The following is a 24,240-nucleotide window of genomic DNA, read 5'->3' on the forward strand; positions in this document are numbered from 1 at the left end:
ATACAAAAGCGCAGATCATTTACATAAAAAATGTAAAGAAGCTAAGACATCCACAGTAAGAGATTGCCGGGGCTTATTTTTATGCTAATGATAAAAGCAGACGAGCTCTTGATTATCAAACTGATTAACTCTCTCCTCTTTTCTCTCAGCTGCGTCTCTCCTCAGCATCGGCCCTGAGGAGCTCCAGGAGGCACTGACCTCCCAGTGTGTGGTCACCAGAGGCGAGACCATCATCCGCACCAACACCGTGGACAAAGCCGTCGATGTCCGAGATGCCATGTCCAAGGCGTTGTACGGGCGCCTCTTCAGCTGGATAGTTAACCGCATCAACACTCTGCTGCAGCCTGACATGAATATCTGGTGAGTGTCTAGCTGGTGATGAACATCTGTGTGGACGTTCACAGTTACTCTCCTCTTCGATTATCTCGAGCGATCACGCAGAGTTTCTGCACAGCTCTTATGACCTTTATGGAAGTCTGCAGAGGTAGATGCAAACATGCAGAGGAGAATATCAATGGGCAAGCACAAGACAAGCAAAAGGAGAGCAAAAAAAAAGTTTTAATAAATTTTTGATACAGAGTTGCGTGCAGAGAAAATAATGTTCGGCTGATTAAAAAGACTTCAGAGAGACTGCAAAGAGGCTGTTCATTGATCCAAAAGAATTCCTTCATAAATATGAGCGTCGACTGTCAAGGAGTCGTCTCTCAGAGATGTACAAAAGCCAGAGTTCCTGTCTGCATCCCAGTCATCTTTGCCGTTTCCTTATTGCCATTAACAACCCTGTAGCACGGGCTAAAGGTGACCTCTGCATACAGCGGGTAATGACTGATCATGAAAAGTAGCAGCTCCAAGCACTGAATATGAAATGCAGGGTGTTGAGTCTTCATGCTGTGTTGTAGGAGTGAGTATTGTTTGTGCAGATATTGAAAATGACTCGAGGTTAAATCAATAGAGGCTGAAATAAAACCATTTAAGAAGCTCTGACTTTTTGAAAGCTGATGTTGATGATTTCTCATCAGACTGCTAGGCCGTTCAGACCAGACTCTGTATTTGGGTTGAACTTGGATTATCATTAAAGTTTTATCAATTAATATGCCTGCTGGGGATTTGCTCGTTCCGTAACATAGAAGAATAAGTTTGTTTGTCCCCTTTTCCTCCTTTGAAGTGCCACAGAGAGTGGCATGAATGTGGGAATCCTGGACATCTTTGGATTTGAAAACTTCAAGAAGAACTCGTTTGAACAATTGTGCATCAACATTGCAAACGAGCAGATTCAGTTTTACTTCAACCAGCACATATTTGCCCTCGAACAGGTGAGTTGACATGCAGAGAGAGGTTATCAAGTATGTCTGTGCAAATACATCATACCTATTCATATCATGTAACAACATACCCTCATACAATGGTTCATATGAGATAGGGCCCTCATGTTGCGTACTTACAACTGTAATTATATAACTAAATTTTTGTCTTATTTGCTGAAACTGTTCCTCCACACAGAAGTACATGAGACAGATAGTATGTGAAAATAATGATATTCCTTTGCCCTCTAGCATTGCTGTCAATGACATCACCACATATGAACAAAAACAACCAATCAGAGCTGAGGAGTCTCTAACACAGTTGTCAATCACTGCTCGTGAGCTGCGGTCAAACAGTCAAACTAGGCAGTGCACGTTCTGTTACTGCATTGCCTATTTCTGACCTCAGATGGTTTAAGAAATGTATTTCAGTGTACTGTTTAGCTGTAAAATGAGAAAATATGTCCGGCCTATTGGCGGTACTTGGTGCTTCACTTGACTGTCTCCAACATAACACCTGGGTCACAAACTCTCATGTTACAGCTAAACAGTACATTAAAATATGTTTCTGAAAACATTTGAGGTGAGAAATAACGTTGTTTTTGGTCACGTGTGGTATTTTCTGGCAACTGCCATTAGAGCCAATAAGAGGAGGAGGAATATGATTTTTTTATAGACTCTTTCTCATATAATCCTGTGTGTAAGCAAAAGGAGAGCAAAAACAAAAAAAAAAGTTTTAATACATTTTTGAACATCACAAGAGTAATAGATTAAACACAGCATCTGAGTATTTGGGTCAACCCCAGTAGGGATAGATTCAACAAATATGACAAAGTTATTTTCATAAAAAAGCTTTAATGTGAAGTTATGTGCTTAACGCAAAATTACATTGGTTAGATTTAGTAAAAAAGAAATGTGGTCTGGGGTTGTCACATTACGTACTTAACATAAAGATACATATTTAATGCAAAGTTACGTAGGCTGAGTTTAGGCAAGTAAAGTTACATAGGTTAGGTTTAGAAGAAGAAACATTGTTGAGGGTTGCCATGTTACATACTTAACGTAAAGGTACGTACTAAACTTTAAGTTATGTAGGTTAGGTTTAGGAAAAGAAATGTGGTTGGGGGTTGTGACATAACGTATTTAAGATAAAGTTATGTACTAAATGCAAAATTTCGTAGGTTGGGTATAGGCAAGTAAAGTCACATAGGTTAGGTGTAGGAAAAGAAACATTGTTGAGGGTGGTCATGTCGTGTACTTAATGTAAAGTTAGGTGCTAAAAATAAAGTTATGTAGGTTAGGTTTGGAAGAAGAAACAGTGTTGAGGGTCGTCACGTAACGCACTTAACGTGAAGTAATGTACTTAACGTGAAGTTACATACTAAATATTTAGTAATGTAGGTTAGGTTTGGAAGGACAAACATTGTTGAGGGTTGTAACGTTATGTACTTAATGTAATGTTACATACTAAATATTTAGTTACGTAGGTTAGGTTTGGAAAAAGAAACATTGTAATGGGTTGTCATGTTACATATATAACATAAATTTATGTAATATATTTATATTTATGTAGGTTAGATTTAGGAGAAGAAATGTAGTTGGGGTGTTTCACGGTACATACTTACCACAAAGTTAGATACTAAACAACGTTATGTAGGGTAGGATCAGGCAAGTAAAGTTACATAGGTTAGATTTAGGAATACAAACATGGGGACGACGGGCCTTAGAATAACTTAGAATAAAGAGTTCATTTGGATTTACAGCACATAAGATACCATCGTCTCCTTGGGGAAAGTCCTGTGTTTGTTTGACTTAACCACCACTCCAACCTGCCTCTGTACACAGAGTTTCACTCTTTTTACTGCTTCTGTCTTTACATTCAGCAGCACATAGGTCACGCAATCATAGCTTACCTGATCACGTTTGTTCAAATGAATTTTGGTGCATTACATTTATATGTACAAACAGCGCATGACAACAGCTGCATGTAATGTGCTCTGAGTAAATGCACCCACACAACACTCCTCAGCAACAATACTGCATGTACAAATTCCCTTTAAAACACTTATGGAAATCAGTCATTTTAATATTATTTGTGTGTTTTCACATCCATCAGAGCAGACACGCTCTCAACATGAACATTTTGCTTTTAGCCAGGCTGTGATGTGTAAAGGATTGTTTATACCGTTACGCACCACCAAATTACGCCCTTAATTGATTTAATGAAGTTGTTTACCCTGAAGTGTGAGAAGTCTTTATTTTCCTTGATGGAAATGAATAGACATTAATCAAGAACCATTTTGCCATAATGCCTTTTAGTCTGTGTTAACTTTGCAACAGTCCTTCTTAAATGAAAAGCTCAGTAATGCAGGGCACTTTTAATCATATAGAACAATATTACAAGTAAACTCGTCCTGCTGTACATTCAAATGCATACACAAACACATGTTCCGAAGAATAGACTAAATTAAATACAAATAAAATAATTTATTAGGCAGGATTTAACACATAACATCTGATAATGCTTCGCTCATTTATATTTTCCGGCACTCTCCGGGACCAGAACTGGAAGCGACGTTTACCATTTACACATTAATTACAGCAGTGATCATTGAAAATAAGGCCTTTAAGCATGTGGAAAAGTTTCTCTTCTACAAACAAGTGCGCGCTGCCCCCGATGAAGGGCTGGTGCTCTGTGGAAAAGGGATTTTTATTTGGTGTCTTCAGTCTCACTGCTGTACACAGAAACTGATTATTCTGAGTTAATGACTTAAACATGAGGACGGTTTAGATCCATTGGTTCCACTTTATTAGTAAAATATATATTTAAAACAACTTTTTGATCTGAAATTAAATAGATGCAATAATATGATATGACTCTGGGTTATTTGCAAAGTGAAATAAATTATGAATAAGTAAGCGGCTCTATTTGTTAGTTCAGAGCTGTTCTGTTTTATGCATTCAGTAAAAGACGCTATTATGCTGTAAACTTCAGCAATAGACACACACAGTCTGCTGCAGCTGTTTGGCTTTGTTGATTAGAAACTCCCCCCCCCCCCCCCCCCCCCCCCACACACACACACACACACACACACACACACACACACACAGAAATCATATTTAGCCCAGATTGTTTAATTGGGTCATTTAGAGAAATCATTAACTGGATTGTTCTACATTCACTGGTCCTAATTAGATGGAATACCAGAGCGAGGGTGTGGATGCCAGCCTGGTGGAGTACGAGGACAACAGGCCCATCCTGGACATGTTCCTGCAGAAGCCCATGGGTCTGCTGTCTCTGATGGACGAGGAGAGTCGCTTCCCTCAGGCAACTGACCAGACTTTAGTGGGTAAGACTGGAACTAAACATAAAAAAAAAAATCATTATACGTGAATATAAGAGGTCAGAGGTCACTGCAAATTGTTTCCTTTTTTAAGTGTAAAGATGCACATTCTGAAAACATCAATTTACAAAACAGATGACAAACAGCCTGAGATGTCTTAAGAAAATTAAGAACGATATGTCTCAGTTTTTCCACATTCAGTCAGACGACTACTTATTGTCATTACACGTACATTTTTCCATATGTTTCCACTCCTGTGCATTAATGCTGGCATCATCTCACCAAACAAAGGTGGAAGCTATTGATGAAGCAGGTTAAGTTATTGCCCTAAACTATTTACAAATCAAAGGTTTTGGCAGTGCCTTATGAATAGGGTTCCAGCAACATTGTTTTAAGATGTAAGTCTGATACAGATTCTTTTGTACTGAAGCTGCTGATTGACGATATTATACACAGTGTTCAATATCTTTAAATATGACCACAGTAAGTGTTCATTGTCGTGTCAGAGAGCCATATTGTGGTCAGATTGGTGAAGCCTCTGATGCAGCATTTTACATGAAGTAGAATACTCACTGTTTAACTTACTCCTAAAATCTGATACCTCCTAGTCTTTACAAGTGCATCAATATTTGGTGTGTGAAATCATCCAGTGGCCCTGGCTTAGATATTTGAACTGTGTCGACCTATGTGCTGTTCAAAGCATCTTTTTGTATCATTGACTTTGTTTGCCTTTCTCATTTCTTACCAACAGATAAATTTGAAGACAATTTGCGCTGCAAGTACTTCTGGATACCAAAACGTGTGGAGCTTTGTTTTGGGATTCAGCATTATGCAGGAAAGGTATCTTGCTATCTACAGAGCTGCAGCTTTTCATTAATTTGTTGTCAGCTATTAAATTAATTGCCAACAAATTTTATAATCAGTTTCTTGGTTTAAGTCATTTTTTAAGAAGACAAAATCAGTTTCCAGCTTCTTAAATGTGAATATTTTCCAGTTTCTTTCTGCCTCTGTGACAGTAAACTGAATGCTTTTGGGTTGTGGAAAAAACAAGACACTTGAGGATGTTATCTTGAGCTTTGGGAAACATTGATCAACATTTTTCACCATTTCCTGGCATTTTATTGACGGAAAAACTGATGGATTAATTGAGTAAATCATAGACAGATTAATCGACAATGGAAATAAGCATTAGTTGCAGCCCTACTGTGTAACAGATAACACACTGACTTGTTCCTCGGAGTGATAGGATATTAAGCAGTGTATTAACAATAGGTTAAGTTTTTTAAATGCCCATCACAAATGCCACTGGTTCCATTTAAATCAGAAAATTATATTAATATTAATTTCAGCCATATTGCCAGGCCCTTTACGAGAGTTAATTCCAAATCTGAGTTCATGCTTGTGTCTCCACAGGTAATGTACAACGTGAATGGATTTTTGGAGAGAAATAGAGACACTCTTCCTGCGGACATTGTCGTCGTCCTGAGAACATCAGAGAACAAACTTTTGCAGCAGCTGTTCTCCAGCCCCTTAACTAAAACAGGTATGCCGCGATATAGGCCTTTAGTGAAAAATACAGCAATGTAGAACATCTCAGCCACTAACAGGAACATTATTCTCCCGCCAACCACAATGGAAATGGTAATGGAAACTTTTCTTTGAGACAAACTATTGTTAACAATGCCGGGTTCCGACTGTATTACTCTGTGAATTGTGCTGGTGTCTACTGCTTCCATAAATGTTCAGGTAAGTGGGTTTCTTAAAGACGCGGCTCCCAGGCATCTCCTGGTCCCCCTTCATTTCAAGCCTCTGTGTGCCGTGCTCGGATAAATCTGCAGTCTCCATTATCTCTTGAGAGGCTCAGCTCTCTGCACGGCGCTCTGTTTTTATTTTCACTAAGCTGTCCCTCTTGGTTTCCCACTGCTGAATGCTATCTACAGATTGTGGGTGCAGTGGGATATTTTTATGATAAGGTTTCTAAATACCCAGGGGATGAAGAAACAGTATTTAGAGAACACAAAAGCAACTCTTCCCACCTCTTTTCTGTTGGTTAAATGAAGGTAGAGTAATGTGCTCGTCATTAGCCGCGGCTGAGGCCTCCTGGTCACTTGACTTAGCTGAAATGCTAATAGATGTGTTAAATTATCAGATTCCCACTTCCTCCTTTATTTCAGCTAAGCCACATTATGTGATTCACTTCCTTTTTAGGGGCCTGTAAATGCCTGCTTTCAGTCCCAGTGGCATTAAAGGGAGCTTCAATTCACAAAAGGCACCTTAGCTGAGACTCCAGTAGAAATCTGTGTGATGTGTCTGTAAACTTCAATTGCAGGTTGTGCACAAGGGAGCCTTCAGCCACTTCCTTTCAGCAATTAACGGCTTCAGAGGAGTACACTCTATAAAAACAAATTCAGCGAACACTTCATTTCAGTGCACAAAGGCACTGAATAGATACTGAGATGTGCTGTAATGTTTACTGCTGCTGACACAGTGTCAGAGAGATCTAAGAGCTTCTTTATTTCCTTTTTGTTCCACTTCCCTTTTGTTCAGACCAGTGGATCAAGTTAATGTCAATTGATTTGATGTGGTTTCACTTTATTATCAGAAAAAATTGAAATTTGTTTTGCGCTCCAGGTTGTCAGCTGTTTCACATAAATACACATGAATACAAAAACCAGACGCTACAAATCACATCAGACCTTACAGGAAGTAAAAGTAGTGCAACAAATTAATCATTCTATCACATTCAGTGTTCGACCCTGGTACACTGAGGCTACTTAGAAACCTGATTTAATATGTTGACAGGCTGAGGAACAAAAGAGGTCCTCTTGAGCCTGTGGGACTCTGAATCTTTTGTTTGATTGCAAAAGCTTATATTCGTCAAATAAAATGTGAGAAGGGATCAGACGTAATATTACCTGCCAGAGACAGGGCAGATTTTTTTAATGTTATTCCTGCAACAATGATGATTTGCTGCTAAAATAAACTTACTGTGCTGTGCAGCTTGAGCTTTTTTATCCTGAAAAGCTCCACCAAAGCTCACAGAAATTTTATAGATTCTGTTGCACGTTCTTGTAAAGTAAAAGCAGTATGACTGCAATATGCTTGCAGTCAACTCTCTGTTATTTCTTTGGAGTTGGAGGTCCAATTTTCTCATTGCAGTTTGTGAAACTGCAGATCATCTCGTTAGATAAAAGCTATGAAACGCTCTGCCCCGGCTTATCGTTCTGGAAAAGATGGAGCGCCGTTTAAAGTGAGATACAGTATAGCATAAGAAAATTATAAATCTATTCTTCGGGGTAAAATTTGTAGGGGGATTTAATTTGCATTTTACTTCACATTATAGATTCACTGTTATCTGTGAAATTACCATTATCTGTGGGGATCTGATGGAAATCTGTTTTACACCAGGGTGGTTTCACACACTCTGGGTCTCCTCCTCACAGTGTCACCACTAGGGGACACCCTTGTAGACCTGCAGCCTGACACTGGGATGGAAGTAAAATAATGGATCTGGGATGTCAAACTACACACTTACATGCAGTGAATTTGTAATGTTTCTATACACATCAAACAGTGCAGTGATACAGGAGCAATTCTCTAAAGCAGATAATGTTCCTCTGCGTTTTTATATTTTGTTTCAAACACACACACACACACACACACACACAGTCCACGTGAATGTAGCAGACTGCCCATTCATTTCACACAGCAGATTGAGAATGTGACAGTCTGAGTATTGATGCAGTTCATGTTTTGAGAACAGTAGGAAACTAGGAGGGCCCCAGAAAGTAAAAAGCTCCCAGGCGGTGAATAGCGAGGCCACTTGAGCCCTGCAGAATGTGGGTCCTTGAGGCTTGGACATGTGGTGGTGTTTTGTCAGAGGAAATGGGATGTATTTGCATGGACAAATTCATCAGAGCCAGGGCCTTTCCCAGATCAGGGGGATCACAGTGTTTGAATTGGCTGGGCTCAGTAGGGCCTACCAGGGCCTGGGCAGCCTGCGGTCACAGTGTGGGTCTCTGTGGGTGAGTGGGTGGGTTGGTGTGTGTGCGTGTGTGTGTGCGTGTGTGTGTGTGTGTGTGTATGTGTGTAGCCTCAGGGCTGCCTGGCCTCGCTGCTTGTAGCACAGCACATGTGCACACACACTGCACACAGCACCTCGAGACTGCCAGTCCTTTGTCAGAGCACAATGAAAATGGAGGCTGTGCAGAGTGATGTGTGACCTGTGAGGAGTTAGAGTTCACAGACAGCAGAGCATAAAGACATATTTTATCTTTGTCAGGGTTTTAACACTTTATAATGTGTGCTGTATGTAGTAAGTCACTGGTGTGAGCAAGACCTGCAGGGCACTAGCTCAGTTTGTTGTCATTTTGAATTGTTTGCAGGCTAGCTGAGCATTTGAAACAAGTGTGTGATTATACTTGAGCACTAGCAAAATGTACAAGGGCTGTAGTGGCAGATATATTTTGATTACAAATCTGATTTACTGTTGCATGTATGCATGCTCCTAGAACATAGTATGTGTTATAATTTGAGAAAGAAGATGACTTTCTGTGGTGACTTTCCATCTGCTGAGAAAAAAAATGTTATCGGTCTTAAAAAAGACTTTTATGATTTTATGTATTTGTGCTGTTCTTGTGATAGTTAATCAGTGTTTTAGGGAAACCTCAGAAAGCAACAAAAATAAGACTAACATGACATAATCTGTCTCATTAAGTCGGAAAACTGGATGTTGTATATTGGTGGATGGATTCACTGTATATTTGGTTGCAGTGGTACATTTACTCACGTCCTGCACTTTTGTGAGGTGCTTGTTTTTTTTACTAGTGTTACTCTGCAGATTAAAGGAATTGTGGGTTTGTAAAAACACTCGCCAGTGAATGTGAAACCCAACCCATGGGTTAACCCTCATTTTGGAACAAGTTTTTGCATTTTTTTTTGGGCGCAATTTTTACAGCTTTTTCTGGGATGCACGCTATTACTACCTGGTTGCTACCTTTTTATAAAGTCCCGGTCTTACCTTCATGCTGTGCCAAAAAACATCCCGAACACGGCAGCTAAAAAGAAAATACGAAAATACAGACAGAAGGCAGAGTCTCTGCAGATAAATACAACAACACACACATATATTGGAGTCGTAATTGATGATTTAGAGGGACTACTAGTGTATGAGTCTATGTATAGTTTTTTAGGAAAGTCCTTCATATTATATCTTTAAGATTTTGCATTCAAAACGTGAGTAGTTTAAGATATGATGCACCACCCAACAGTGTATAAAGTAATTAACTAATCTGCTACACTAGTAATTTACATTATAAGAATTAATCGACATAATGATATAACACTAACATCTGGCTGCTAATACTTAAGATTTTAGATGCAAGACTTTTACTTGTAACAGCATGTTTTTATATGGTGGTATTGCTACTTTTACCTCTGCCAAGTAAAAAGAAAGAATCTGCGTTTACTTTTTTTATACAAAGCAGGTTTTGATTTTACTGTAAGGCTTATAAAAGTGCTTGCTAATGGGGGAATTGTTGAGTCTCTGTAAATTACAGAGCATGGTCTGGACATGCTCTATATAAAAAGTGAATTTAGATATTGTTCATTGTTATGATTAGGCACTTTATTAATAAAATTAAACTGTCTTGACTTCTAATACTGACCTGTAAAGTGTCCACAACCTCAGGTGTCACATTTTTGTGAGTGACAAGATTTCTTGTTCATATTTTACAATTGTAAGACAATGTTGAGTTAACAGAACAGGCTCACGCCACAATATTCTCCTGTGAGATATCAGGGGTTATAAGTTCAAGTCCATCGTGCATATTGAACAATTTACATTGCTTTTACATCTTCACATGAAGCCACAGCAGCAGTTCTGCCGTCCTCTGCAGCTCCCGCCGTCTCCCTTCATGTTAGGAGATTCTCCTGTGTAGAAATGACAGGCTTCTCCCAGCGATATGACACATTTGGCTCTTTGTTCTCTCCCAGTAGAAGCCTTTTTCATCCCAGTGGGCAGACGCCACAGTCTTTCACTAGACTTCCACACACTCTCGCTACCAAAAGAGACACTCACCAAGTAATACTTTTGTTCAATTTCTCCCCTAATCGTGGTATTGGAGAATGTTTTGAGTCAGCAGTGGGATTTTTGACGGCCCCGCACATCAATAGCGAGGAGCCAGCTCTCCTAAGTCACATGGTACAACATCCTTTGATAAATGCAACACTGTGTTGTGTCACTAAAAGCCAATTACACCATGCTTTTTATGATTGATCTGCTCTGACAGTAGTGGATGGCATTTAAATCAACAGCCCCCGGAGCCATCTCTAGGCGTAAACGGTGGTGGTTATGGAGGGTGGGGAGGGTGGCGGGGGGTTATGGGTGCTTTAATCTCATTTGCTTGGTTGCTGAGTTGAGTTTCTAGATCACATGTTTTCAAAAAGAGAGCGGGAGAGCGGCGGAGATATCCAGCAAGCCTCTGCTCACTCAGCTCAGGAAGGCTGCTCTCTCTTACAACTTTGATTGTCCCCCGTGTCGACAGCTCGATCCACAGCTTCTGAAGTACAAGGCACACACTGGCACTCATAAAAGCATGTAGGGAGGTGTCATATTGAATGCGGGATTGCTTTTTAATCCCAAGCACATTGACTATTCTTGTCAATAGAACCCCAATACAACTGCCAGCTTGAGCTTTTTTTTTTCCTACAGGATTCTTGCTGGGCTTAATTTTCAAAGTGAACGCACAGATGCCAAGGAAGGCTTTTTCTCTTTCTACCCCCCCTCCCCACACACTGCTCTGCCTCACTCTGTTTGTCCTGGAAGTCCATGCCAAGAGCAACATGCGTGAAGCAGAAACAATCAGTGGGACGCTCCTCCGCCGCCTGTTTCTCAAGACTGAGTGACCTGATGGGAAATATTCCTCTCACCTGCTCCTCTTTTAATTGTTAAGCTTTTATTATTTTATTTTATTATATTTAAAAGCACTGACAAAAGTAAAAAACTGCCTCAAGCTGTAACCAAAAACATATGTGGCCTTCTTCTGTAACTGAATCCACTGTCAAAGAACACATTTTTCTTGCTCGTCTGAGTATTTGAATAATTATTATCTACATCATTAGACAAGTTCCTCACTGTATCTAAATTGGAAGGCCTTCTTTCAGGCTGGACATCACAGGTGTTCCCCTGGTTTCATGTCTCAGGAGACGGAAATCTTTGAGGATACTGACTATTAACCCGTGCTCTAATCATCTAGTCAGGAGGGGGTATGAAACCCGCCAGAAGAATGAATTAATACGACCCGCCGCCAAGGAATACACGAAGAAAGCAGCGAGTGTCCATTTGCGAGGCTTAGGTACAACTGTCATAGTTTCTCTCATCGCGGCGCAGCCCCTTCATCTCCTCTTGATGGTGTCATGGAAGTGAGAGGCGTGAAAGCACAGTGACACTCCATGAGCCCGTTCCACTCGCAGCCGCTAATTCATCATGACAAATGTGCTCAGATGATCTGGCCCAGCAGCACTAATGGGGAGAGGAGAGAGCGCACTTCATTTGCACAAGACCCACTCCAATTAATCCATCCAGCTTTACTCTGGGCTAATTGGAGCGGGGCCCTCCCTGCCTGTGTGCTGGTAATATACCCGACACAGTTTAACGGCTCCTGTTCTCAAAGATCATACTTTTTTTGTGCGTGTGTGTATGTTTTTTTTTGTGTTGATTGTGCCGAAGGGGCGTTTGAGGATGTAAAATCTGTCCCTGTGATCCTAAACACAAGGCCCTCTCACAAACATGTGTTCATAATGAGCAATTAACTGCTCATATTTCCATGTTATCATATTTTACACTTTCCTTTCTTCTATTTTTAGGTGGAGATCCAAAACCTGTGGATATTCTCTCAAGCACATTATTAACAAATATAGAAGTGCATATTTTAGTTTGACAGAATATCTCAAATTTAGCTTGTTTACCAAAATGCAAAATGTATTAATGGAAGAATAAATAAGTAGATAAATAAATAAAAATTAACAGATAACTGTCAAATGCAAAAAGCAATATCATCACTAGCTTAAAAGACTGTTTGAGTCCTTTTGAAGTTCCCTCACATCATATGTTTTGGCTTGTTTTGACTACAGCAGTGTGTGTGTGTGTGTGTGTGTGTGTGTGTGTGTTTTTGCCCCATGAGACGCCACATTGCTTTGGCTCACTTTAAAACCTTTGGCACAAGTAGGACGTTCTTTGTCTAAAGTTAGAAGTGGTCTGGCTGTTAATTAATCCATCATAAATTGATTTGATCTCTCTAGTGTTTGATTGATGCTTCTAATACACACTTGATAGCGCAGAGTCCTCTGAGAAACGCAGGCACTGATCCAGCGTTTAAGTTTTTGGCTTGGTGTCAGACCACGTCCTCAACAACTGACGTGAGTCTCGAAATTATATAGCAGAAGCTGACTACATATTTGCATTTTCAAAGTTCGTCTGTGTGCGGTAGAAAATCTAGAACAATTGTTGGCCTGTCACTTCGGCTTTATCTTAAAAAACGTACAAAGGTTTTCCTCCTTGCCATACACGGCTGCTTGGGTAATGCTGCCTCCTGTGTCTGCAGACGTATTTTTCTAAAGGTGTGTGTGGCACATCTGTGCAGCTATTGTTTATTCATGGAGTAAACCCTTTGAAATGTGTTAAGATACTTCCCACTCATTATAAAAATCCTGCCACCCATGGATTAGGACTTTGATGTCACCAATCCTGCTTCAAAGGCTTCTTTCACTGCTATTAATCACAGTTTAGCCTCTGAAGATATAGCCAGAGAAAACATTTGGACATCTTGTGCAGAAACTTTGAAATGTTCAGACTGTCTTGCATATGCTATGTTCATATCCTTTCCGCTGTGTGTGGGGCTGTTGGACTGCTGTGCACGCAGCTGCACTCCTGAGTCCATGGGATTCAGCTCAGATTTAGGCTCCCTCTGAACTGTCTCTTATACTGTGCTGCAGTATGAACACTACTGGTAACATAGCAGTGAAGCCGTTCACATTATTCTTCAGCATACAACATATACAACATATAAGGAACACCAATTGGTGTTCCTTATATGTTGTAATATCTCCCCAAAGTGTTTACTGAGTCTCCATGTTTAATAGTGTACTTTCAATAATCATTTCCTCCCTTTATTTGAAACAGCTGTTCAAACTATTTTAAGCTCTAAAGGGATACTTTGCAGATTTTGAATCAGCTTTGTAACAGTGTGGGTAGTCTGTATAAATGAACTGTGGTAGACTTCCCTCCATTTTACCACCGTCCAGATCTCTCTGCTCATATCTCAGCTTAAATCAGTTGGGTGACACGTTTCATGTCATCCAGTGGATTTTTGCTGGCTCTAAGGTTGTTCCTCAAACTACAGTTTGTACCTCTGCAATTTCATATGCCTGCCACCATGGACACAAAGTCAAAAAGTGGATAGAGAGAGAGACAGCTTCCACTCTTTCTCTCAAACTCAGATCAAACTGTAAAATTACGCAGTGCTGATCAAATATAAACTAAGATTCTACTACCGTGTTGCCTATGTCTCATCTAAAGCCCAGTTCAGATCAAAGATTTGCGAAGAGATGAAACCATTTTAGAACGTCGCAAAAAAAAGTTGCAGTGAGTGAACTGGCCGTCTGAAGTCGACTCAAGCCGGCTAATGGTGTTACCTGCGACTCAGCTGGTTGAATTGCCGGCAGCTGGTTTTAGAACTTAAGGCTGGTCACATGTTTCTACAGCCAATTGGCCTGTGGTGAAGTCCACCGGCCAAGTCAAATGACTGTGTGTTTGCCCGTTGTAGTAGGTGATCTGTCCCTGCCGATCCCTGTGTTTCTGTCCTCACAATGTGCCGGTGTCAGACGGTGGGTCGCTGCTGCTGTTTGCTGTAGCCTATGTGCTTATGCCCCCCCCCCACACACACATATTCTCAATGACTGATTAACCACCGCTGGTTGTTATTATTGTGGCGTATTTATTATGTATTCAAATCTTCTGTAGCCAGTATCTCACTATCACTATCTATCACTATCTACTATTTCAAGAAGCTACAAATTATTCATTCAGCCACAAAATAAGCCTGAAAAGCTGAAAATCAGAACAGAAGTACAGAGAGTTGTTGCATGGAGATGATACATCGTCTCATCGAGTTGCATTGGTGGGAACCGGAAGGTTTTTAGAGCGTTGCAGAACGGCGCATTGCAGGTTCTGGTCTCGTCGTCAATCTAGAGTCTGAACTGGACTTAAAATGTTTTCAGAAACATATTTTAGTGCATTGTGTAACTGTGATTTTGTGACCAGCCAGCCGCCAAATTGTTTTCTGTGTCAAAACTGACAAGCTTGCATCACGTCACCCACCAGTGGAGTGTTCATTGGTTCTGTGCGGGGCAGTCCACTCTGGTTGTTGTAGGTTTTATACCTTTGAAATAGTGATGTCAACAGTTTACCGTTAATTGATTAACTGCTGAGAATATTTTTTGCACCATGCACCAGACAGTGGGTGGAAGCCATAGACTGGCTAGCTGCTCATTATAAGATTATCGCTAGAAATGCTGCCCCAACCCAACAGCATTGCTGTGGACACATTGTGCCCACATTCGGTCTCCCTCCAGGTTACCAAGGGCTACTTCAGCTCAAAATGTAACTGCTTGCTCAGAAGGGCTTCCTGGGGGAGACCAAGGGTGGCTATGATGTTTCTGCAGCAACGTCATCCCACGACGTGGATGGCGTAAACAGCAGTAATCACTGAATGAGCAGCACTGCTAGCTAGCTCCCACCTGACCCTGCTGATGCATAAAGCAGTGCAAGCTAACATTAGACAAGGCTAACTTTAACTTAGCTAACTATCAGCGTGCCCAGTAGGTCAGCAGGTACAGTGGGCAGCCCTTGTACAAAGGCCATGTCATTGCCACAGCAGCTTCGAGCTCGATTCCAGCCCATGGCTCTTTGCTACATGTTATCTCCCCTCTTTCTCTCCCCATTACACACTTTAACTGACACATAAAGCCAAAAAACCAACTTAGATAACCAGTGAAAACAGGAAGGTTACCAGTAAATGGGTGTCAGGATATCAAAAGCAAAATTAATTGAAACCGACATCCCCACATTTCAGCATAAATGAATGCCACAGCTCTTTTTCTCTGTCCTCTGGTCTGACCAGTTATTTGCATCTTTCTACTATACAGACAGCCCAGTTTTATGAATGGGCCATCTTTCCAGCAGTTAAATACCTCTCTACATAAGACCTGATGCGACTACTCATGACTGTTTTCGTGGTCTGGTTTTAAACAGGAAATCTGGCAACGTCCAGAGCCCGGGTCACTGCTGCCTCCAGATCTCTGCCACCGCAGCTTGGATCAGGACGCACCAAGGTGAGGCTCCTGTAGCACAAATCATCACATCTGAGAACATAATGTTTTTTTATTTGTTGCTCACAGGCATAGCACCATAAGAATCCCAGTAAAAACTTGTGCTGCGAGGCGTAGCCACATTAATTGACTACCCTGTTATGTTTGCTGTCTTGCTTGTGGTGATGCAGCATCGCCATCTGGCATTTGGTGTCTACGGCATAAAAGTAGTTTTCAGACTTACTAACTGTTGTTTTGTTGTTAATGGGCACTAAAGTATTTGGGGGAGAAGTGTAGGTCTTCTAAAATCAGCTCAGATAACTGCATCAACATACTTCAATAAGAGGCTAGGATAAGTTCATAAGTCTAATATTCCACTGTATTTCTTAATGTAGCGACACTCAGAGGACATACCACGGCCCTGTCATGTATACAGATATTTTTAAAACAGACATTTTTCCCCTCCATTTTAAAAATAATTCTGTCCACATGACCTTTAATTCACAAAATATCTCTGTCCACACTAGGACGCAAAAACAAACCCAAACAAATGCTAGTGTTAACTGTCGGTTAACTGCTGACATTACCTTTTCTTAAACACCTACTGGAGATCTCGTCACCCGTTAAATTTAAGGATGAATGAGTTCACTCAAACATACAAGTGATGTTCTGGACATGCTTAAGTTTTCCTTCCATTCCTGACTGACAACAATCCCACTCTGGAAAGTTTCCCACCATCTGCTGGTTCAACCAGGTCTGACCCAAAAGTGTCATTTCTGGCACGGACGGTGAGGTGGAGCAAGTAATACTGGGTGCAGCAGACGGCTCCATTCTTCAGTGAAGTGGTGCAGCAATACTAAGTTTTAGTATATAGTTGTTATTAGACTAAACAGTGCAAACAAAACTTTAGCAAACAGGTAGTCGCCATTGTTGTTGTTCCTGGCTTTTGCTCATTACACAATGGGCATGCACAAATTGAGGAGACGACATCATTGTTTTCCAAACTGCGTTAGTGACCTAAACTTCAATTGCATGTTGATGAGAGCCCAAAGCGTAGTGGAAAATATCAGTTTTCTGAAATATCTGTACATGTATACACAGGGTCTGAGAAGTGGACTGGAAATGTTTGCATTCAGCGCTGTTTATTTATCATGTTCATACTGAGGTTCTTCCTGCAGAGCACCTTTTTATGGTGTTATAGTATCACACACGTCTTGTTATAGCACAAAACAGTTAGACAGAAAGTTTCTTGATAGCAGGGACTTCAAACTTTCCCACTCTTGAACTCACCCTCTAACAGTTTCATTTCAATGTGTCTCTTTGACTTTATTTAAGGGGAAACATTTGGTCAAATCATAATGTCTGAAAGATTAGAAACTGAAATGATCTCTGTCCATTGTGGAATTATTTAAAGTTGGTCTTTGTTTAGAAAGAAAAAAGAAGAAGAATTCACATTATGATTTACAGTGGAAAGCCCCTTAAATTTCAGCTGTTTGTCTTTCCAATTCTCTCTTCCTTTATCTCCATGTTATTCGCCGACAAGTCTCCCAAATACCTATTGAAGGTAAGGCTTCTGTTGAAATAGTAAATAGGTCTAAATCGTTTCTAAATTGTAGCCCAGTTCCAAATCCAAACAGTCTTTGAAAATACATAGTTCCCAAAAATGAACTGATCATCATTGTAATCCAAATTGAAACTTTAACTTTGTTTCACTAACTTTAAATTGTGTTCAGTTTCACTTTCCTAACATCAATCACAGTCTTTGGCTTTGGAAAATGTAAATCATTTCTTTTGAAGTACATTTTTTTGTCACGCCGCCACAATTCTGCATCATTAATGTAAACAAATGGTCTGTGATGTATCCTTTCAGATTATAGAAATACTTAATGTGGGACACAAACACAGGCCAAAATAACTGTAGAGGAACTTTGTTGAACTTCCCCTAAGCACCTACTCAGTTATTCCTGAACAAGAAAGGGCTTCTTAGTAACAACTCAGTGTGATTGATGTAATATGTATGCCGTCATGTTCTCAATCAGAGTCGGGGAAAAGTTGACAGAAACTGACACGTACAAAAAGTTACCAGTAGGACCAGATTAAAGTGACGGTTGTTAGAATAGTGGAAGTGAGTCCTAGATAACCCTTCCTACTTCTGTGTGATCTGCTTTCAAAATAGCAAAGTGTCAAAGCATCCGATTCCTCTCTTCATGTAACTCAGAGAACGTTTGACATACCTTTCTTTCTCTGTACTGGGATGGAATAAAGAATTAAGATATGCACTTTGCTACGTAGACATCAATTGCATCATTAATTTTGATGAAGCCATGAACTGCAAAGGCCATTAGAAAGCTTATATTGTGTCCTCGTTAATCCGTCGTCGTCGGGATGACTGTCTGCTTGGTGACGGCTGGTCTCATTACTCAGAATGCTCTGCAATTTTCCCATGCCCCACAGCAGTGCAGAATTATTCTCTAGATTGTTAGCTTTAAGTGTTTATGGGGCTATGTTATACAGACGGCACAGTTAGTACAGCTGTGTATTCCCAACTGGCCCATTTAGAGGAAGGAGACCTGCTGTAATAATACCTTTATCTCTACTGAGCCCACCGAGGACGCCAGGTTGCAAACAAACTGAATCTCATTTGAATCTGCTGCTTTTGCAGTGATGCTCTTGGCCTGAGTCTGGCCTGTTTATCAATGTGGGGGTATTCACTGTGAATGTTTGTGTTCAGGTGGACACCATGGAGATGATGCGTCACCCAGAGGAAACCACCAACATGAGGAGGCAGACTGTGGCCTCCTATTTCCGTGTATGTGTTTTCTCTTTTATGCTGTTTAACTTTGTTGACACGTACAGGATGTTCCACAATTTTTTTTAGAAATAACAGTTTAACTCTGCCAATTTCAACAAAATGATGGGACTCCCTAAAAATGTTGCGTTTCACCCAGATGGGCGTGGTTTTTCAGGACAAAGCAACGCAGGGTTCAGCAAGCTCCATGACCTCTCAGTCAGTACTCTGAGTGCACGTTCATACTTTATTTTAAAATGTGTGCACCTTTGTAAGAATGCACAGTAAACACCCTGAATTATTTCATGAGATGAAAATAAGAAGTTGGACTATTTTATTTCTTAAATTTGGAAAATTAGGCAAACTACGCTAAATAGTAATGCATGCAATCATGTTTATTTGATGCATGTCACGTACAAATGCATACAGAATGTATTATTCATGTTTTTCTATAATTTGTATATTTGGTGTCACACCTGTATACATGGGAACTGATAGTCTGCCTTGTAAGCCTGTTTGTGCTGAGCATCTATTGATATCAGAACTACACATGACAACCGTATCACCGCACAGAAGGAAGCATGCATCTGCTGCTAGCTCATCTAGCACCACTGAGCTAGCTAACATTACAGCTAACATTTTATCTGCGCGGTGATACAGTTCGCAAGTGTAGTTTGGTAGAAAAAAATAGTGGAGAATTTAGCGGTTAAAAAGACAGATTTTTGGGGGGGGTGTGGATTTGCAGGACATAGCAGTGCACACTTCAGGAAGCTTCATGACCCAGAGTTCATATTTTATAATACCATGCGTGCACTTTTTTAAGAATGCACCAAAATACAAAACCTGAACTGTTTGCGTTAGATTAAGATGAAGAGTTGTACATCTCGTGCTTTCAAGATCACAAATGTCTCGTTTGTGAGTAGATGCGCACTTCCATATGACACAGTTGTGGCGAGTGTAGGTTTGGTAGAAATAAAGCAGTGGAGCTTTTAGCAGCTAAAAAGACAGATAATTCCCTTAAGAGTCGGTAAAGACCAAACCAGAGCTAAAAGGAGAGTGAATATTGGGCTTACATTTGTCAGGTGGCCAGTAACTCTTCTCCAAATGACTGATAATGTTGATCTGTGTCTGCTGGATCTGTAAATAAGCAATTATTTACACATTCATCAGAAGAAGTTGTCAAAATCCGGGGACTGGGCATTGACTTGCGACGTCAGAAACCAACAAAAAAGGCGTCCTTTAACATCGGCATGATACGCGGCCGGTTGCCATTATAGTTTAATGGCACCTGGCAGTGCCAGGGGAAACGTGGTGGGACAAGGATGACAGTTAAGGCGCTGAAAGTCCAACTGGGGCTGGCGGGAGGGGTGGTAGATGTATCCAACAAACATCAACTTTCACCAGAGAGAGTGGCGTTTGCATCCCGTAAGATTCTAAAGCCAAACCCTGTTCTTTTTTTCCTAAACCGAACCACGTACTTTTGTTGCCTAAACCCAACAATGTGTGTTTGTTGTTGAAGGACAAAAACTCAATTCGCAGTGTTGTACTGACGTAGTGCGTTTATTTTGAAAGAGACTGTACGTTCATGTTAAATTTCCTGTGAAAACAGAAGTGTATTTTGAAAGAAGACAATGCATGTAACAGGCAGACCTTGAAATGGTGTCCCAGAACATCAACAACCAACATACCCAGTGTACCTTTCACGTCGTATGTAGATGTGGAAGACCCATGACCAAACGTCAACATGTGACGAGGTGGGAGTGAGAATGTGTTGGAGCTCTATATAGCCATGACATGTAGATATGATATTATGCTTCGCTGCCCCCAGGGCAAAAAACAAAGCTTATGCAGCTTCAACAATCATATTGTTTCACTTGCCTAACATTTTTTAAACACAACCACAATCGGTAAAGCTACTGTAAATAACAATTGTATTTTTTTAATCTTCAGCTAATTCAGTTATTTGTTTGTTATATGAAAATGAAAGACATCTGCAAGATACAGTTGGGGCTGATTAATGCAGTTAATAGCTTGTATTCTGTTATTAAACACATCTATGGCTGGAAAAAGTCGGATTCTTGAAATTAAGTGCAGATCTTTATAACTGTCCTTGCACCACCAGACTGTTTATATAATAGCTCCTCATTCCTTGCCTTGTTTCTGCCTGTTGTTTATTGTTGGCTCATTGTATGTCTGCAGTACTCCCTGATGGACCTGCTGTCTAAGATGGTGGTGGGTCAGCCACACTTTGTGCGCTGCATCAAACCCAATGACGACAGGCAGGCGCTGTGCTTCTGCAAGGAGAGGGTGATGGTGCAGCTGCGCTACACCGGGATCCTGGAGACAGTGAACATCCGTCGGCAAGGCTACTCCCACCGCATCCTGTTTGAAGAGTTTGTCAACAGGTAACAGCGATTTAAAGACAGGCAACACCTCCACTCTGCTGCACGCACACATGTGAAGCGCCGACACAACCCCAGAGATAGTGCAGAACAAGCGAGCCGTGCTCTGCATCACACAAAAACACGGGTTCTTTAATTAGATGGGGGTACAAGTTGAGCAGAGCAAGAGGCTGACTAATTGGCAGTCATTAGTGATAGTGCAAGACAAAATCCAACAGCTCTTTTAACTGGGTGGATACACCAGTCTGGAAAATATGGATAAAATTCAAACAGGGAGGAACTGTGATTATAAGGGGTGATGCATTTTAATGGATTTCCTTTTACTATTCATAAAGAGTTTGTTCTTTAGCTCGCTGACCTGGAAAAGCTCAAATGTAGTCTCCGTGTCCCATTGGTATTACATTAGAACACAATTAAAACAAGATTCCATCATTAGGGTGGGCTTTACGTAAGGGTGTTGTTTTTGTTTTTAAAAATGTGGGACAGGATACGATAACTGTTAATAAGTGATACACACTCCTGTTCAAATGTCCAACCCCAAATTTATAAAGTGTACACCTCCGAGCCCCGTTAAGGAAGAAATACACATACTTAATACGAGTCTGTGGGAAAATGCAAGGAAACTGTTTGATCAGTTTTCCTTTGAAAAATATTCTAGCCACCTCTAATGTGGAGACTTTAAGTTGATATAAAATTTAATTAACTCGGGCTTGTGGCCTGTAGGGAAAAAACTTTGAGATGGCTGGTTAGTCTCACTGCTTTAGGGAAGCTTTAAAAACTGTGCTTAATTTTGGTGACCTAAAACTTTGAATGACCATGTTTTTTTCCTGCATGTTCGCATTTTGGTCCCAATATTAAAAAGTGTTTGATTATTGGAAAACCTTAAAAAAAAAACGAACGGATGATGTTACTGTTTTCCCAACAACACCTGTGCATGAAGTGTGTGTGAATGAGAGGTAGGATTACCACTTCAGACTACATTTTAACCTCGCTATTGAATCCATATGATCCTACCTGAGCCAGGCAGAAGTCATACAGGCAGAACCGAACGGCTAAACTGCACCTTTAGTGAAAACTGATTTAAATTTGTGCTCTCATATCAAAGGCTCGTCTGATGTTGCCAAGCAGTGCTTTGTATTTACCATCAAAGAAATAACAGGTATCAACAGGAATTAGAATGAAAGGCTGTAGACCGAGGCGGGGAGGGGAGTTCAAAGAAGTTTTTCTTCTTGTTGTTCTTCTTTTTGACCAACGCCAGAACACAAGAGATGAACCAGTCGTTTTGGAGCCTTGATGTCCCTGAGCAAACAGTTAGAGCCACATTGTCCTATGCTGGTATTTTGTAAACTACAACAAGAGGATCAGTGGACGGATCCAGACAATGTGAGTGATAAACATGGAGTGGAGCTGATGAACACTGATAGGCCCCGGCTGATGGACATCTTCTGTGGCCACTGAAATAAGAGACGATGATCCATTCAAAAGAGCTCCAACAAAGAGCCTCTGTGGAAGACTCATGTCTCAGTCAGGCTCATTTTTCTGCTGTGACTGAGCAGGCGATTTTCCAGCTATGATGATGCATCTAGTGTGGAAAAAGATGCGAAGATATCTAGTCTCTTCTTTTGACCAGTGTTGGGTTAAATTACTTTAAAGTCTTGTCAGTTACTGAAGAAGAGCTCCGTGTTTGTAATCAGTCATGGGTTTGTCCTGCACAGAGGAATTTTTGGTGTCCCCCAAAGGTCTTAGGAAGTGCCAAAGAAAAATCACCATCACCAAAATGATAAGAATGGAAATTTAAAAATAGATATTCAAATCCTCCCTGCATGTCTTAAACTGCAATTTATCAAACAACTGCTGAACAAGCAGAACATGACCTATGTCTTTAACTTGTAGTCAACTGGCTTCTCATCCACAGCCGCTATATTTTACACATGTGACTAGTGCTGGATAAGCAAGCTAAGTTGCACTGTTCTGACTAGGTCTGAATGTTTTCCTGTGAAGCCACCACTAATGAGAGAGAGGACAGTGTGATTCCTCATAAAATAAAAGCTGTTTTATTCCTGGTAAAAACCAGAACCACAGCATACTTTTGGCTTCATGTCCTGCCTCCTTTGCCACTCATCTAAGCAAGAGTATTCCCAGTGGGTCAGAACCATAGATGGACAGCATGTCACTTTATCCCACTATACAAAAATAAATAAAACGCTGCCATCTAGCGCTTGTGATGTCATTTGGAGCAAGAATCTGTGCAGTAGCGATCTCCATGGTATCAAGCTCCCATCCATACACCCGTCCGACCAACTGCAAGCAGCGCCATTGATCTTGAGCGCACTGATTGAGGCACATAGCTGCCAATCATGACGTCAACCCCCTTTTTATTGCATCATATAGTTAATTAAAAACAAACCTGTTAGAAAAATTAACACTTGACCATACATCAGTGTGGTAAGAATGACCTAAAATGACAAAAACCATGTTTAGGAAAAATTTATTTGAGGTGTTTATCAAATTTTAAGTGTGGCCCATGTCCAGTCTGCTAACATGTAGGGACCTGGGTTTATGACCTATACTGCAGCCAGCCACCAGGGGGCGATTGAGATGTTTTGGCTTCACTTTTGGGGCGCTTTCATGTCGTCCGCCTTTACATACAGTCTATGCAGGTGATACAGATGAATTGTGTCTGCTTTTGACAGATCCAGGCTAGCTGTCTTATCCTGCCTGCAGTCTTTATGCTAAGCTAAGCTAGACAGACATGAGAGTGGTATCAATCTTTACGTCTAACTCCAGGCAAGAAAGCGAATACACATGTTACCCAAAATGTCAAATACTAGAATTTCTAAAAAAAATTCCCAAAACATGACACTGTGTCTTTTGTGTTTTACGGATTCCCTCTTGAAAACTCCAAAAAAAAAAAAATAAAGATGACAAAATAAAGATAGCAACATCAACACTTAAAAAGTAATCCTTAAAGGTCTGGTGTGTAGGATTTAGTGACATCTACTGGTGATGCTACAAATTACAACCAACTGTAACTTCTC

General features: G+C 40.6%; 1 protein-coding gene across 1 annotated transcript in view; it reads left to right on the plus strand.

The window, feature by feature from the left end:
* myo3b (myosin IIIB) overlaps window positions 1-24,240 on the plus strand; it is a 72,369-nt gene that overhangs the window by 27,093 nt on the left and 21,036 nt on the right. Inside the window, 9 exon segments of the mRNA XM_033617997.2 lie at window positions 150-360; window positions 1,166-1,313; window positions 4,498-4,651; window positions 5,397-5,485; window positions 6,059-6,188; window positions 15,957-16,036; window positions 17,556-17,576; window positions 18,744-18,821; window positions 21,000-21,205. Coding sequence (XP_033473888.2) covers window positions 150-360; window positions 1,166-1,313; window positions 4,498-4,651; window positions 5,397-5,485; window positions 6,059-6,188; window positions 15,957-16,036; window positions 17,556-17,576; window positions 18,744-18,821; window positions 21,000-21,205 — 1,117 coding nt within the window.

The sequence above is a fragment of the Epinephelus lanceolatus genome, chromosome 14 (genome assembly GCF_041903045.1).
Source record: "Epinephelus lanceolatus isolate andai-2023 chromosome 14, ASM4190304v1, whole genome shotgun sequence".
In the NCBI taxonomy this organism is placed as follows: Eukaryota; Metazoa; Chordata; class Actinopteri; order Perciformes; family Serranidae; genus Epinephelus; species Epinephelus lanceolatus.